This window comes from Ctenopharyngodon idella, chromosome 7 (assembly GCF_019924925.1).
Source record: "Ctenopharyngodon idella isolate HZGC_01 chromosome 7, HZGC01, whole genome shotgun sequence".
In the NCBI taxonomy this organism is placed as follows: Eukaryota; Metazoa; Chordata; class Actinopteri; order Cypriniformes; family Xenocyprididae; genus Ctenopharyngodon; species Ctenopharyngodon idella.
The window spans coordinates 35543406-35560139 of record NC_067226.1 but is presented as its reverse complement, the minus strand read 5'-3'; the positions used below and the strand labels follow the sequence as shown (position 1 = coordinate 35560139).

The 16734-nt window shown below is 36.3% G+C and overlaps 1 protein-coding gene across 2 annotated transcripts; it reads left to right on the top strand.

The window, feature by feature from the left end:
- The first annotated feature begins 1250 nt into the window (after positions 1 to 1250).
- LOC127516495 (protein KHNYN) lies at positions 1251 to 16452 on the top strand. 2 transcript variants are annotated; one of them, XM_051901223.1, is made up of 9 exons: positions 1251 to 1673; positions 3345 to 3592; positions 4910 to 5044; positions 6866 to 8310; positions 10138 to 10268; positions 11078 to 11174; positions 13581 to 13688; positions 14606 to 14707; positions 15656 to 16452. In XM_051901223.1, exons 2-9 carry the CDS (start codon positions 3356 to 3358, stop codon positions 15960 to 15962), a joined length of 2562 nt encoding a protein of 853 aa, XP_051757183.1. In that variant the 5' UTR covers positions 1251 to 1673; positions 3345 to 3355; the 3' UTR covers positions 15963 to 16452. The 2 variants fall into 2 exon arrangements, with proteins under 2 accessions (XP_051757183.1, XP_051757181.1); XM_051901221.1 differs by having other exon boundaries at positions 1252 to 1673; positions 15653 to 16452.
- The last annotated feature ends 282 nt before the right edge of the window (positions 16453 to 16734 follow it).

Genomic DNA, 16734 nt, shown 5'->3' with positions numbered 1-16734 from the left:
TACTAAGTCTTAATTATGACATAAAAAGTCACATTTATGAGATAAAAGGTAAAAAATGATTGACCCTTTTCACAGACTGTGATGACGCGTTTTAACGGTCATCAATATCGTAAATCCTGCAGTTTTTTTTTTTTATATATATTTTCATTAAAAAAAAGTATGTAGCCTACATTTATAACACTATACTTAGTATTATATTACCGTTGCATCAAATTACAAAAAACTAGTTACCGCTGCTGTGGGAGTGAAGGTAAAAATGACATCTTTCTCTCTTCTGACTGACGTTATCAATCGCTCTCTATTTTTTCCCTCGTTTTGAAAGTTATGAAAACACTATTGTGGAGTTTTTATTTGTGCTAATGGAAACATAAAAAAATATATGTATCTAAGTCTCTCATTCACCGCTATAAAAGTTTACCCAACTATGACGACTTCCGCTTCTGAGAAACCCGGAAATGTGAAAATATTATATTATTACAAATATTATGAGGTACTAAGTCATTAATTTGTAATATGAAAAGTCGAAATTATGACATAAAAAAGTCACATTTATGAGATAAAAGGTCGAAATGATTACATTCATATTTATGAGATGATTATGACACTTGAGTTATAGTTAAAAAGTCATAATTATGACATTTTTAAAGTCATAATTTCGACTTTTCACTTGTGTCATATTTATGACACTTATGTCATAATTGAGATTTTTTTTCTTATGTAGTATTTCTAGTAGAAATGGGCTTCCATACAGATCACTGGAACACAATGTCAGTTTCTTCATTTTATAAAGACTAGTACATTTTTATATACTGTTTTATACATACAGATCGATTTCAAATCCCCACCGTTGTCACATTCACTTCTGACATCTCTTTATCAAATTAAAAAAATTAGGCAAAGTAAAAAAAAAAAAAAAAGAAGAAGCTAGACATGACTTTCCTTTTGAAAGAATGTGGGTATTTTTGCTTTGTGTTTTTTAATGTTGTGGTCGTTCTAAAATGTTGTGTAATTACTTGTTCCTCATTAAAATAGTTAATTAAAAAAAAAAAAAAAGGATCCTATTTTGATATAGAAGTGAAAATGAAATGTTTAAAAATGTAAACAATAGAAATATTTAAAAAACGAGCTTATAAAGACAGCTGACACTAATGAAGTTTGGAGTTTATACCCTTCACTGCTGTTGACTTTAAACGGATGTGGTTTTTACGTCAGTGGAAATTCCCACAAAATGTGACTGTATCTCAGCAAATTCATAATAAAGTCTGTGAGGAGATACTTCATGTGTTTTTCACTCGTTTTCATAGATTGTGTTGTGTTAAGTGTTTTGACATCGTTTCAGCTCAACAGTCGTGTGTTTTGTGTCATTAGATAAACGTGACCGAACATTAAAGCGCTCCGACTGGATTCTCGACGCACGTCCTTTACGTCAGTTACGGTAGAATGTCATCGCAAAGTTTCCCTCAGTTTCATTTTAGCAACAATCATCATGACCAGTACTGAATGTGGACAAACGAGTCTCCCCAAAGCTCGGGGTGATTTCTAAGACAAAACGAGCCTTTTATAACCGAGAAGGACTAAATCTAGATTGTGTTTTGAATTGTTTATAATTCAGATCGCGAGCACTTCATAAACAGACGACGAACGGGCGCAGTTTAAAGTTACGAGCGATTATGGTAAGAACGCGTGTTTACTCCTTCAGTCCTACATATTTTACATTTTACTATTTTATTCTTCTGTTTTTAGTTTGTCAAGAATTCACCGTGAATCTGTTTCTGTTAGTAGTGATCTGCTTTTCAGTCGTTAGAACATTATTATGCAACCAGTTGATCTTTAATCTTTTGGCAATGTTTAATTGCAGATGACTGTATGAGTAATAACCTACTTAATAATCGGATGAATATATTTATGGCTACGCTATTTTTAATATTGTCATTTATCTGAATATCAACATAGTCGAAACCGTTTCGAGGTTAATTGATCTAATTTTGTACCTCCGGAAAATAGTGATCTATGACGTTGAATGTCAAAGTTTTTTGTGTGTCTATATGTTAATGAGGGATTAACATAGACAAAAATGTTTTTAAATTTGTGGGGTCAAAATTATTGTTCTTATTTTGAGGTGAAATAAAATTAGACATTTAGATGTTTTGACAGTTTAGTTGAACAATTGAATAACCGATGACAATGTAAAATCCCAGTAAACAAAAGATTAATCTGAAAGGTACATGAATATTTTACATATTAAATTGCCCATATTTTAATTGCCTATAGTGGCATGAATGCTGGCATAATTCCAATTGTACATTTCAGAACCTATAGATAATATGAGTGATATCATTAAGTTGGAATTCATAGTGTGGGTATTATGACATATCTTTAATTAAAATATGTGCAATTAAATATGTAAATATTCATTTATAAAAGTCATAGAATAAATTTACCTTTCAGATAAATTTCCTTTTTTCTACTTTCTTTTCAGTCATCGGTTATTTAATTATTCAACTAAATTGTCAAAATACCATTTTAAAAGAATAGTTGATTTAGTATTTTACATTATATATATATATATATATATAGGGTGTATGTTATATTGGGTAAGTTTACAAATTATGACATACTAAGTCATATATATGAGATGAAAAGTCAAAATTATGACATTAAAAACTGGAAATTCTAAATTAAATAGTCATAATTATGACATAAGTCAAACATATGACATCTGAAATCACAATTTTGACCTTTTATTTTTTATTTACCGATAATTCTAACCGATAACCGATATATTGGCCGATAAATCTAAATCAAAATTATAATTTTTTTTTTTTTTTGAGAGCCTGATTACAAAAACAAGTCTCACCATTGAAAGCCATGCCCCAAGCACACAATTATAATGTTCTCATTATAATTTTATGTAGCTTATATGACAGACTTGCGCTGTACATGTTGCACTTAACTGTATTTTCCTTTTTGAAGTGATTTTAAATCATATTTCAAGCAATTCAAAACCATAATGGTGGACAGTGTGCATCTGAAGTGTTTCAGCTGAAGGAAATAATCCATTATTTATCAGCTTTAATATATCGGCCAAATTTTCTTATCAGGCCGATACCGATATGGTGGCCGATATATCGTGCATCCCTATTCCATATCTAAATGTGTAAAACCACTATCCAAATACAGTGTTTTTGGATTATTTGGACTTAAAGTACTAAATTAGCTAGTTTAGAGACATTAAATCTTTTGCTTTAAGCCTTTCATATCCATAAGCAGAACTTCATAGTCCACGTTATAGTCCAGGCCTGGTCTGACTCATAATCACACTGGAGTGACTGTGTCTCTTTCAGTGAGTGTCATCATGGCTCTGTCAGGTCTCACACTGGACGGACGTGGATCCCAGCAGATGGAGCGGGAGGTGGAGGATGAGTTCACCTGTGCAGGTGTGCTGCGGGGGGCGCTGGTGGCGCTGCAGCCCTCCGTGGAGCGAGTCTTCGGGGTGAAGCTGATGATCGGAGGGGAAGAAACGCTGTCGGCGCAGAACGGACTGATCTGGCTGCAGCTGCGCGGCTCTGAGAGAGATGTGGACGCAGCAAAGGTGTCTGAACACTTTCAGTTTCTCAACACCTAAAGTGAAACAACATGATCAATTACAGCACTTTAAAGGGGTGGTTGATTATGATTTCACTTTTTTAACTTTAGTTAGTGTGTAATGTTGCTGTTTGAGCATAAACAACATCTGCAAAGTTGTAAAAGACGCTCAAAGTTCAATGCAAAGGAGATATTTTCTTTTACAGAAATCGCTTTTTAAGGACTACAACAAATGGCTGGTAGGGACTACAACAGGATTCTTCCCGAGTTAGGGACATCACAAACCTCAAAATTTACATAAACCCCGCCCCCCAAGAACACACAACAAAGTGGGCGGGGCCATGTTGGGCTGCTTAAGAGAAGAGGAAGAGTTGTTGTAGTAGAGTGTTGTTGACATGCCGTCATTTTACGCCGCACCGCTTCACAAACGAGGGTCAATTCAACACAAAAGATTAACATGACGGCACATGCTAGTCAATGAGTTGAATCAACTCCACAGCAACTACATAAATTTATCCACTAACCATTCAGAAACGTCTAAAAGTTGTAACTTCTTCCTGAGTCTCTCCATCAGTGTCGACTCCGGTTTGAACAATGTAAGGCTGAACACCGTTACTGACAATCCTCATTTTGGCTGCATGAGATTCTCCAGCTTTGTTGTTGTTGAGCGACCGAAGCGCGAGCTGTTAAAGCTCCGCCCTCTTCTGGAGCAGCAGCTCATTTGCATTTAAAGGGACACACACAAAAACGGCGTGTTTTTGCTCACACCCAAATAGGGGCAAATTTGACAAGCTATAATAAATGATCTGTGGGGTATTTTGAGCTGAAACTTCACAGACACCTTCTGGAGACACCAGAGACTTATATTACATCTTGTGAAAGGGGCATAATAGGTCCACTTTAACTGACATCAAGCTACAGTCAAAATATATCTTACTAACTAGAATCGATATGAGGCTTCCATGTAAGATTAGTTCAGAGCCCATAATTACAATATTAATGCCTCTGGTACTACTTTACAATAAGGTTTCATTTGTTAACATGATCTAACAATAACAATAGTCCTAATGCATTTACTAATCGCCTTTTATGTTCATTTCAACATTTATTAATACAATCAAAAGTATCTGTTAATATTATTTAATGGACCTGAACTGACCCTTACTAACTTAAACAAAGATTGATAAATATTGTAACATGTATTGCTCATAGTCAGGTGCGTTAACTGACGGGAACCTACTGTAAAGTATGACCAAGTTTTCTATTACTGCTTTTGTGAGAATTGTTGTTGATTTACTTGTCTTGTATATTATGCAACTCTTAGATGTTCGTGAAAGGTGTCGTCAATCAGGAAGCTCAAAAAGAAATCCAGTTTCCTGAAGTGCTTCACTGTGTGTTCTGTGGTGCAAAAGGGCTGTTCATGGACTGCCTGATTAAAAACACTTCTGCGCATATAGTGGTAAGTAAAAAGTGTTTTCTGAAGATCATTTACTTTAATGCATTATTTTATGGAATATAAGCAAAAGTCTTACTAGTATCTGATTTTGCAGAGAGTTTGTTTCTGAATATAAAAATGTCATTTTATTTTTATTTTTTATTATTTTACTATTTTAATGAGGAACAATGACACAATGTAAAGTACCATTGTTGTCATCTGTTGCTGTTGTAAAAGCAGGATGAGGCGGTTGGTCAGTGTGATATTAGTCCCGTCCCTCCTCCATTGTGATTTCTCAGCAAGAAAAAAAAAAAAAGTCTAGCATGACTATGTATGAAAAATTTCCATTCTGTTCCAACCTGCGTGCGTGAACGTGTGTTGTTCTCCACCCCGCCTCCTTCCAGCAATGCCTTTTTACAATGCATGACATAATTTGCATATAGCATCACCCATACATGATACTAGCACCTTTGTTACTGGAAACTAGGAAAACAGGAGGTGAGTGTCCTCTGTTAACAAAAAGATGGATATTTCATCAGTAAAAATCATTTTCATTACCAGTATTTTTGTCTTCCTGTCCTGAGAAATACCTAAACATCCTTAAACCAAGATAAAGTTTCAAGGAAATACAAAATAAAACTGCATAACATGCAAGATGAAGGTTACCAGAGAAACAAAATCAAAGTAGCATAACTTGATTTCAATATATGAAACCATTTGAATGTACAGTGTCTTTGTAAAACACGTGAGTGTGGCATTTTCATTTTAATTGTGGTTTTTGTCTGTGCATGGGAAACATATGCACTTTTTGATACCATTTTGTGGTTATGCAACTTTTATACGTGAGGCCCCAGGAATGTGTATTGGGCAAGATTTGATTCTATGTTGACTTCAGACATCTGTCACATGCACATATTCATTCAGTATTCATTTCGTTAAGTGTACTTTTGGAAAACTTAACATTTTGATGGAAAAAGTGAAAGCACTTAAGGTTTTAATGTGCCCTAACAGATTGTTTTCATAATCAGTGTAATGTATTACTATTCCAAAAATACTTAAGCATCCTTAAAACAAGATAAAGGTTACCTTATTAAATTAAAATGCATACAAATGTAAAATATGCTTTTGAATTGCTTACTGTCCCACAGTAAATCCTGTTATGTACCTAAAGCATAATGATCCAGCTTCTGTTAATGAACACTTGGTTTCCACCTGGTATAAAGATGCTTTTTGGTCGGATCACAAGTGGATGACGCTAAATACAGGTGTAAACGGGGTGTAAAAAGTCTTGAGCTTGTCCACTTTTAACCACTTCAAGAGGTATTTGAAAATGCATTCGACCGGATTGCTTTTGTAGTGCAGATGCTCATGTGGTCGAATGTGTTCGAACAGCCACTAGACCGCCTACTCTCCACCAACTGACCTAATGCAAAAACATTATGGGAAGCGCACTAGCCAGACGGGATTTGAACTTTGTCGGCTGAAGACCCAAATTTGGTTTGAAGATTAAAAACATACCAAGCACAATGTTCTCTCACCATTCCTGATTTCTAACACACACTCACAGCGTTCGTTAGAGGAGAAAGGAAAGCTGATGCTCTCCATATGAGCTTATTTCATCCATTCGATCGAAATATCTGAAAAAACCCATACATTTACCTGCCCATAGACCCTCCCCTCGAAGAAATCAGGACAGAATTGGTTGAAAGTGGATAAAGGAGACGGATTAAAACGCCAGGTGTAAATGGGAATGCATCTCCCTCGTCTACTTGTGATCCGATCGAACAAAACGCATCTCAGGTATAAACAGGGCCTAAACCTTCAATCTCTAAATCTCTCCTGCAGGTGGGATCCCAAGGCTTTCTCCTCATAACCGGACTGGCAGAACCTGTGGTGAAAGCCTACTCCTTTATTACAGACCTGGTGGAGAAATACAAGAGCAGCCAGGGGCGGCGCATCGAGGCTGGGCTCGGGATAGCGGGAGAATCCCTGGAGTCGCGTCGGGCCTTCAAGTGCCTGGTGGAGAATCTGGAGGACCGCCACACCCTCGACCTGCTGGTGTTACCGGTGATGGTGAAAGAGGCTCTGCTGGATTTGGTGAAGCAGTCTGGATTGGACTCGTATTCAAAACAATACCAGGAAGGTCTGATCCCATTGGAAGGCAATGGATCATGGGCGATGCAGAGAAGTGTTGATGAAATTGTGCACAGAGGATCAAATCATAATGCAGAGAACTCACATTCCCAGCAGCCGCAATCTTCTTATGACAGAGTTAATGACACGGATGATTTCAGCAATGAATCCCATAATCAGTTTTCCCAAGGTTTCATCCTCGACCCAACACACTTCGAAATCCCAGAGTCTCCAGAACGAGAAACTGAATCCGAGACGCCTGCCGTTCTATCGTCCACGGGAAGCACAGAGGAATTCGAGCACCTCCTCAAGTTCTTCACCGCAATGGGTTTCACTGAGGATGTGGTGCGCAACGTTCTGGCCCGAACCGGCCCCAAAGAAGCCTCGCAGATCCTGGATTTGATCCAACAGGAGCATGAAAAAACTGAGCAGTCAAACCCTAACGCCAAGAATAAAGACAATGCGGTGGTAATCAGTGACGAAACGCATGAGGCTTTTCACATACTAGAGGCCAGTGATGGAGGAGAAGCGAACACTCAAGAGGAAGACTTTGTCTTGGGGGTGTTGAAGAAGGCTGCGGCTACTTGTGGATACACTGAGGACAGAGTAATGGAAGTGTATGGCAATCTACCTGAGCTCAAGCCACACGAGCTACTCATGCAGCTGCAGAAACAAGAAGCCAAAAAGGCGAACGGGACGAGAAATGGTAGCAAGGGAGCTGATTGGACGATTGAGCCGAATTCAGTGACAGATATTGAAAAACTCGACATTGGGAGCGGAAAAGGAGCAACAAAACTAGACGTGTCTAAACCGCTGAGCATTCACAGCAGCTCTTTATCAGTGAAAGGCCCGCCACAGACTACGTACTCCTTTGAAACCATGAACCCTGAGCCACAACCAATGAATTTGCATGCCCAATCGCCTCCACGCAGTATCAAACCAAACATGGATCTCAGTTTCCCAAATCTCTCTAACCACACCATCGCGCCCAAACCGAGACCGGGCAAAGCAGGCGCAGCGGCGGCGGCATCTGTGGTCACGGGACCTCAGCGGTTCCTCGAGAGCCTCAAGACGCCCTTCAAACTGCAGCTGTCGGACGAGCCCGGTGACCCCATGCTGCGTCAGGTCATCATCGATGGGAGCAATGTTGCAATGAGGTAAAAACCGCAATATGATGTGTGTTATAGTGGTCAGATTGAGGGTGTGTCTCAGCCGACGCCCTAATTCCCTTGCCATATTGACGGAAAATTATATATTTTGTGGAATTTTGTCGACATCGATAATTAGATGATATTTGGTGTGTTTTTGTGCTGGCTGACTCCCGTAGCTTTTCATATACTTCATATTCTGTGTGGTGGTTAGTTCACAGCAGTGACGAACTAACTAAATTAAATTGTCAGAATTGTGAAAAAAAAAAGGTCAGAATTGCGGGAAAAAAAGTCAGAATTGCGAAACAAAAAAAAGTCTGAATTACGGAAAAAAAAGGTCAGAATTGCGGGAAAAAAAGTCAGAATTGCGAAAAAAAAAAGGTCAGAATTGCGGGAAAAAAAGTCAGAATTGCGAAAAAAAAAAAGGTCAGAATTGCGGGAAAAAAGTCAGAATTGCGAAAAAAAAAGGTCAGAATTGCGGGAAAAAAAGTCAGAATTGCGAAAAAAAAAAGTCAGAATTGCGGAAAAAAAAGTCAGAATTGCGGGAAAAAAAAGTCAGAATTGCGGGGGAAAAAAAGTCAGAATTGCGGGAAAAAAAATCAGAATTGCGGGAAAAAAGTCAGAATTGCGGGAAAAAAAGTCAGAATTGCGAAAAAAAAAAGGTCAGAATTGCGGGAAAAAAAGTCAGAATTGCGAAACAAAAAAAAGTCTGAATTACGGAAAAAAAAGGTCAGAATTGCGGGAAAAAAAGTCAGAATTGCGAAAAAAAAAGTCAGAATTGCAGAAAAAAAAGTCAGAATTGCGAAAAAAAGGTCAGAATTGCGGGAAAAAAAGTCAGAATTGCGAGGAAAAAGTCAGAAGAAACTTGTGAAACTTGAAGAAAATTCAGGATTGCAAGATATAAACTCGCAATTGCGAGGAAAAGTCAGAATTGTGAGATAAAAAGTATTTTCAATTATCAATTGAAATTATCAATTATCTTAATTATCAAATATCTAAATATCTATTTATCTAATTAGGTTAGAAAAATGCCATTATTATTCAAATCTAATTAGACTTAGTTAAATTCTTACATTTAATATTAATAAAAAAATATTAATAAAAACATTAATAAAAAAATATTAACAATGTTTTGCCTGTAGTGTTAAGTGAGTTTTATGCTTAAAATATGTCATTGGGGCCAGGAAAATACTTTTGTTTTCTCTTTGAGTCAAGTTAGTTTTTTATGACCCCATTGGCAGATATTTGTTCTTGTTCTAAGCAAAAAAAATTGATAAACTTTTCTTAGAAAACAAGACATCTTATGTCACTGTGAGCCTCCAGTAAATGTACCTTGATTTAAGAATCTTTAGATATTTGTACTGGAAAACAAGACTGAGGAAGAAAATCTCTTTTTACAGTGTAAATGAACACAAAAAAGTTCTAAATGAGTATTTTTGTCTTGTTTGCTAATAATGAAAAAAAAAGTAATTGAAAAATTTGTATGCAATGTTACAATTCAAAATACACGTTTATTTCATTCCCTGGAAAAAAAAGCCTTAATATAGTTCTTCTTCTCAAGTAAATGTGTCCCGTTTTATGCATATTTATGTATTTGTATTGGTAAACAAGATATAAATACTGAGGATGAACAGCACTTTTGTAGTGTCAATACTGACTCAAGAAGACATGATGTTATTGATGAGATAATACTGAGCAGCTGATGATGATTGACACAGTGTGTTCAGGTAGTTTCTAGGTAGTGAGTGTTTCAGTGTGACTCACATGACACTGACTCACATGAACTGTACGTGCACTTGTGAATGTGATCTGATGAAAGCGCTGGATCTTCCACAGTCACGGTCTGGGAGTGTTCTTCTCCTGTCGAGGCATCGCTCTGGCCGTTCAGCACTTCTGGGGAAGAGGACATCGCGAAATCACAGTGTTCATCCCTCAGTGGAGGCAGAAGAATAACTCGAAGAATAAAGGTGATGCTCACTTTATTCCTATATGAACGATAACTATAAAGATTAAAGGGCCGTTCAGACACAACACGTCTTTCTGTTCCACTGCGCTACTTTTCCATTCTTTTTCCACTGTAAACACGTGCTAGATGGACGTCTTTGGGGTCTTTTTATTGTCCATCATCAGCTGGAATCGCTTTGAATGTGATTCTAACAATATCGTGCCTCTACGTCAGTATCGTAATAGTTGGTAGTTACCGTTAGTGATGGTATAAACAAAGCTTTTCAAACCTCTGAATCAGCTGAACCAATTGATTCGCAAAATGATTCGCTGTTTCGAAGCGCTCGAAACACCACAGGTTTGCGACCTTCTGGTCACAACGGTGTAAATGCAAGGAAAACTCAGTCCAAACATGTATTAATGACACATTTTACAAGCCAACTGCACACTTTTTCATGAAAGTGTATGCGAGCTACATAATTAAATGCTATTAAATATGCAGGTTCTGTAAACTCCTTGCTTTGTGTGTTATTAAGCAATGCTTGGCAAACTAGGTTAATTAGAAGCATAATTTATCATTATTAAGTATTAATTAGATAATTTAAAAATGAGCCTACATTATAAAACTGACCCGAGATCAGCTAAGAACTATTAGACACTCCAGATCAGTGCCATCTAGCAATCTGGATTTTGAAACTTGTTTCTTGGTGAGTTTGATATGAGCGCCGAACAACTGATTCAAAACAAATGTTTCATAAAACAGTGATTCAAAATCGTCCAACGGCGCTTTATTCTCGTGTGACAGCATCATGTGGCTCTGTGTTTTCTGTAGAAAAGCACTACCTGACTGAACTCCATGATCTGGGCTTCATCTCGTACACTCCCTCCAGAGAGGTCGAGGGGAAGAGAATCAACTCATATGATGACCGGTAATGTTTGGTTCCATCTCAGATCAACACAGCCATGTTCAACAGGGATTATTTCACCATTCTGTCATCCTTTACTCATGCCGTTTAAAACCGCATGACTTTCTTTCTTCTGCAAAACACAAAATAAGGTATTTTGAGAAATGAAAGTTCAGTGTTGTTTTGTTCCCAACGTTCTTCAAAATATTTTCTTTTGTGTTCTGCAGAAGTTAGTTTTACAGACATGAGGGTGAGTAAATGATGACAGAAAGAAATTAATGTCAGATTTAAATCAAAGATCATCTGTGATACCTGACAGTCGAGTTGAAGGCTTTAAACAACAACTATCAATTTTATCATCAGAATTTAAGTTTTTGTGTTTTTAAATCCTCATTTGTGTGAAGACTTGAAAGTGAGTATGTAAAAATATTTATACCTAAATTTAAAATGTATATAAATTGCATATAAAATATCCATTCATTTGGATTTCACAGTTTTAATGAACGTAATGCATATTTGTCAGTCAAAAATCATGGCATAGTTTTATTAATTATCTGCATTTATTTGATTTTATTTAAATAATCTCATTTTCTAAATGCATTTATTTAAATTGCTGAGAATCAGCATGATCATGGTTAAATATGGCTATCAATATTCAGTTAAAATGTATGAGATTGAAGCAAATTGGATTTATTGATGATAAATGTACAAACCTGGTTATTGTATATTTAAAATGTTCAGTTTATTACAGAAATCAGACCTGTGCATAAATGTAAATAAATGTTACATTTTTCTTACCAGTTTCATTTATGTATGACTGACAATATTATATTATATTATATTATATTATATTATATTATATTATATTTATATTTATATTTAATTTTTAGATCATGTTCATACTTTTTAACTGAATTTAATTGTTTTCACAATAATTTATACTGATTCTAAGCCATTTGAATAAATGCATTTTGAAAATTATTTAAATAAAATCAAAGCAAAAACTATGCCATGAAATCTGATCAGTTTCATTTATGTTTCACTGACAAATATGCATCACATTTACTTTGTTTGTTTATGTTAAAACGGTGTAATCCAAACGGATGGAAGTTCATACAGTTGAAACCAGATATTTACATACACTTCAGAAAAAAAACACAACTTTTTTTTCTTTACTGTCATACATTAAATCAGAGTAAACTTTTTCTGTTTTAGATCAATAAATATTAACATATTTTTTGCATTTGTTAAATGTCAGAATCGAGCGAGGGAGAATTTTTATGTATTTTTTTTTATCACTTTCATCAAAGTCAGAAGTATACATACACTTCCTTAGTATTTGGTAGAATTGCCCCGAAACTGTTTCGCTTGGGCCAAATATTTTGGGTATCCTTCCACAAGCTTTCTACAATAGTTTGCTGGAATTTTGGCCCACTCCTCTTGACAGAACTGGTGTAACTGGGTCAGGTTTGTAGGCCTTCTTACTCACACTCCCCTTTTCAGTGCCGCCCACAATTTTTCTATGGGATTGAGATCAGGGCTTTGTGATGGCCACTCCAATACCTTGACTTTGTTGTCCTTAAGCCACTTTGTAACTAATTTGGAGGTATGCTTGGGGTCATTGTCCATTTGGAAGACCCATTTGCGCCCAAGCTTTAACTTCCTGGCTGATGTCTTCAGATGTTGCTTCAATATATCCACATCATTTTCTTTTCTCATGATGCCAACTATTTTGTGAAGTGCACCAGTCCCTTCTGCAGCAAAGCAGCCCCACAACATTATACTACCACCCCCATACTTCACAGTTGGGATGGTGTTCTGAGGCTTCAAAGCTTTTTCCTCCAAATATACCGTTTATCATTATGGCCGAACAGTTCAATTTTTGTTTCGTGAGACCACAGGACATGTCTCCAGAAATTAAAAGTTTTGTCCCCATGTGCAGTTGCAAACTGTAGTCTGGCTTTTTTATGGTGGTTTTGAAGTAATGGCTTTCTCCTCCCAGAGTAACCTTTCAGCTCATGGTGGTACAGGACTCGTTTTACTGTGGATAATGACACTGTCTTACCAGTTTCAGCCAGCATCTTCACAAGGTCTTTTGCTGTTGGGGTTGATTCTCACATTTCGCACCAAAAAAACGTTCCTCTCTGGGACTCAGACTCCGTCTCCTTCCTCCAATATTTATTGATCTAAAACAGAAAAAGTTTACTCCGATTTAATGTATGACAGTAAAGAAAAAAACAGTTTGTGTTTTTTTTTTTTTCTGAAGTGTATGTAAATATCTGGTTTCAACTGTATGCAATTCAAACCCATAAATCTTAAATTTAGGCCTGAATATTTATAGCGAGTAGCAGATCATCAACAGCCGTGATGTAAACATGTGGGAAAGAAACCTGCGCTCGTTTCTTTAGATAATGAGTGATTGTTCTTCAGGTTCATGCTGGCGCTGGCCCAGAAGACGAATGGAGTGATTGTGACAAACGACAACCTGAGAGATCTAGTGGACGAATCGCCCGCGTGGAGAGACATCATTAAGAAAAGGTGGGCATCTGAGTAATATTAGATCGAACTGTTTCAGTATTGAATGAAGTACATTTACATTACATCTTTAGTTTTTCCCTGGCATAATATATTATGTGATTGTTTTATGTGTAAAGCGAGGTATTTCAGACGGCAGTATATTTCTGCTGCCTTCCTTTTGAAACAGTCTTCAGATTTAAAGAATTATACTGAATTATCAACAGCTTAAAGTGCCCCATTATGCTATTTTAAACGTTCCTAGTTTGGTTTCAGAGTCTCCTACAACAGATTCACTTTCATCCAAAGTCAAACAACACTTTAATTTTCTCATAATATCCACTGCAGCATTAGATCTTTTCTCTCAGTGTCTGAAACGGATTCGGTCTCTCTAAGCTCCGCCTTTCTGAGAGCTGCTCTGATTGGTCAAAAATCAAATGCTCATTATCATATCTGAATCTCAGCACTTGATACACAGTGATACGAACAGTAACGATGGTGTCGGTTTTACCCTATCAGTCTCATCAATGTAGATTTGCTTTGGCAGCAGAAAACAGCGTCTTCTCGACATGAACAACACGAACCAAACTCTTCCAGTCTCAGATACAACGGGGCTGATTGAGGGCGGGGCTTCAGCCAATGAAGACAATTATGCAAATTAGTAACAAACCTATGTAGGTCCAGCAGGAAGTGAGACTGAATTATTGAAGACTCGTTTCAGTTCAGAATCACTTTCTTTTTTTCTTTTAGGAGAAAAAAATTCCATTTATCTTTGAAACTTTGAGCTTTAACATTCACAGACAGCTTTATTACACACTACATGAAAGGGAATATCCAGAAAAGCATAATAGGGGGACTTTAAAATGATCCCTATGAAGGTTTCGTATGTGTGAAAGGCCTTTATATCTGTCATTTAGTGATGATGAACGTGCTTGTTTCAGTTTGCTACAGTACGTGTTTGCTGGGGATCTCTTCATGTTACCGGACGATCCTTTGGGCCGCGGCGGGCCGCATCTGAGAGACTTCCTACATAAACACAACAGGTAATACATCACTCGCACCACATCATCACTTCTACTGATAAATCATTTTGTTGTTTTGTTTTTTCATGACAACAGTTATTTTTTGCTCAATTGTCAAAAGCCACCGTTCAAAAGTTTGGGATCTGAGAGATTATTAAACGCTTTTAAAAAGGAGTCTCTTCTGCTCTCCAATGCTGCGTTTATTAGATCAAAAATACAGTAAAAACAGTGAAATATTATTCCAGTGTAAATCAGCTGTTTTCTATGTGAATATATAGTAAAGTGTAATTTATTCCTGTGATCAAAGCTCATCATTACTCCAGTCTTCAGTGTCACATGATCCTTCAGAAATCATTCTAATATGATGCTCAAGAAACATTTATGATTATTATCAATGTTGAAAACAGTTCAGATTTCTGTGGAAACCATCATACATTTAATTTTTTAGGATTCTTTAATGAATAGAAAGTTCAGAAGAACAGCGTTTATTTGAAATTGAATCTTTTGTAACATTATAAATGTCTTTACTGTCACTTTTAGTGTGTCGTTGCTGAATAAAAGTATTAATTTCTTTTAAAAATCTCACTGAACGCAAACTTTTGAATGGTAGTGTACATAATTTGTTTTCATTTTTGAAACTAACTAAATATTCATAGTGCATTGATGTTATACACATAATTGAATATTAATATTTATGCCATTATATAAGTGATCAGCACTGTAAGGCGATTATCTGGGTTTGTTTATTTGGAGATCTACCAAATGATGCCGTTTATCTGTAAACCACATTTATAAATATTAAATCAATGATAAACAATTAATTTTCATGTCTGTGGCTTAGAGCCAATGCTAGTGTTCTCTAAAATTTGACCAAAATAATCACTTTTAGCAGATATTCATATTTCAACATCGCAGCCTTTCTCTTCTAGGAAAACAAACCAAAGACTTTTCTTAATATTTTCCCAGCAGCTCACCTGTTCCAGGAAGTCACACGTTTGCAGGAGCATCCACGTCCTTTCCCTCGCCGTCTCCCGCGCCGCGCGCTCACACTGAAATACTGCAGTACCGAGACTGGACACAAGGGGGCAGAGGTCAGGGGTCAGGCAGCGATCAGGAGGTCAGGGAGAGGACGGCGGAGGAGACGCTGAAGCTGCAGCAGCGTTTAGTGCCCATCTTCCCAGACCAGGAAAGCGTCATTATCATGATCCTTCAGTGTCACCCGACGATCAGAGACATGGACCGACTCACAGAACTCATACTGGAACAACAGGAGTGATTTTGACATCAGACATATTGAACAAAGAAAAACTATTTTTTTCTCCCTTTCTAAAACTATTTGACTCCCATCTATCTTATAATGCATTTTAAATTTTAAACATAATTTATAGATTCATTAAGTGTTTCTAATGTGTTTGTACTGGGGATACATGTTTTAAATGTTTTTAAACTAAACTTTTGCTTTTGAATGTGCTTTTAGGAGAAGTTTATAATTTGGGTAACATTTTACAATAATGTTCCATTAAGATTTGTTAACTACATTAGTTAACATGAACTAACAATGGAAAATATTTATTTAAAGCATTCATTCATCTTATTTCATTTTAATTTCAACATTATTAAAATCAAAAATTGAATTTGTTAACATTAGTTGATGCACTGAACAAACAAATAATTATATATATAGTTGCAAGAAAAAGTATGTGAACCACTTGCAGAATCTGTGAAAATGTTAATAATTTAAAAAAAATAAAGGAGATAATACAAAATGCATGTTATTTTTTATTTAGTACTGTCCTGAGTAAGATATTTTACATAAAAGATGTTTACATATAATCCACAAGACAAAAAAAATAGCTGAATTTATTAAAATAACCCCATTCATAAGTATGTGAACCATTGATTCTTAATACTGTGTGTGGTTACCTGGATGATCCACGACTGTTTGTTTGTTGTGTGATGGTTGTTCATGAGTCTCTTGTTTGTTCTGAGCAGTTAAACTGAGCTCTGTTCTTCAGAAAAAATCTCCAGGTCCTGCAGATTCTTCAGAT

Coding starts and splice junctions, on each gene's coding strand:
- LOC127516495 (XM_051901221.1), top strand. CDS start 3,356: ATGGCTCTGTCAGGTCTCACACTGGACGGACGTGGATCCCAGCAGATG. Junction 8,311..10,137: donor GGGAGCAATGTTGCAATGAG/GTAAAAACCGCA, acceptor GATCTTCCACAG/TCACGGTCTGGGAGTGTTCT. Junction 14,708..15,652: donor TTCCTACATAAACACAACAG/GTAATACATCAC, acceptor ATATTTTCCCAG/CAGCTCACCTGTTCCAGGAA.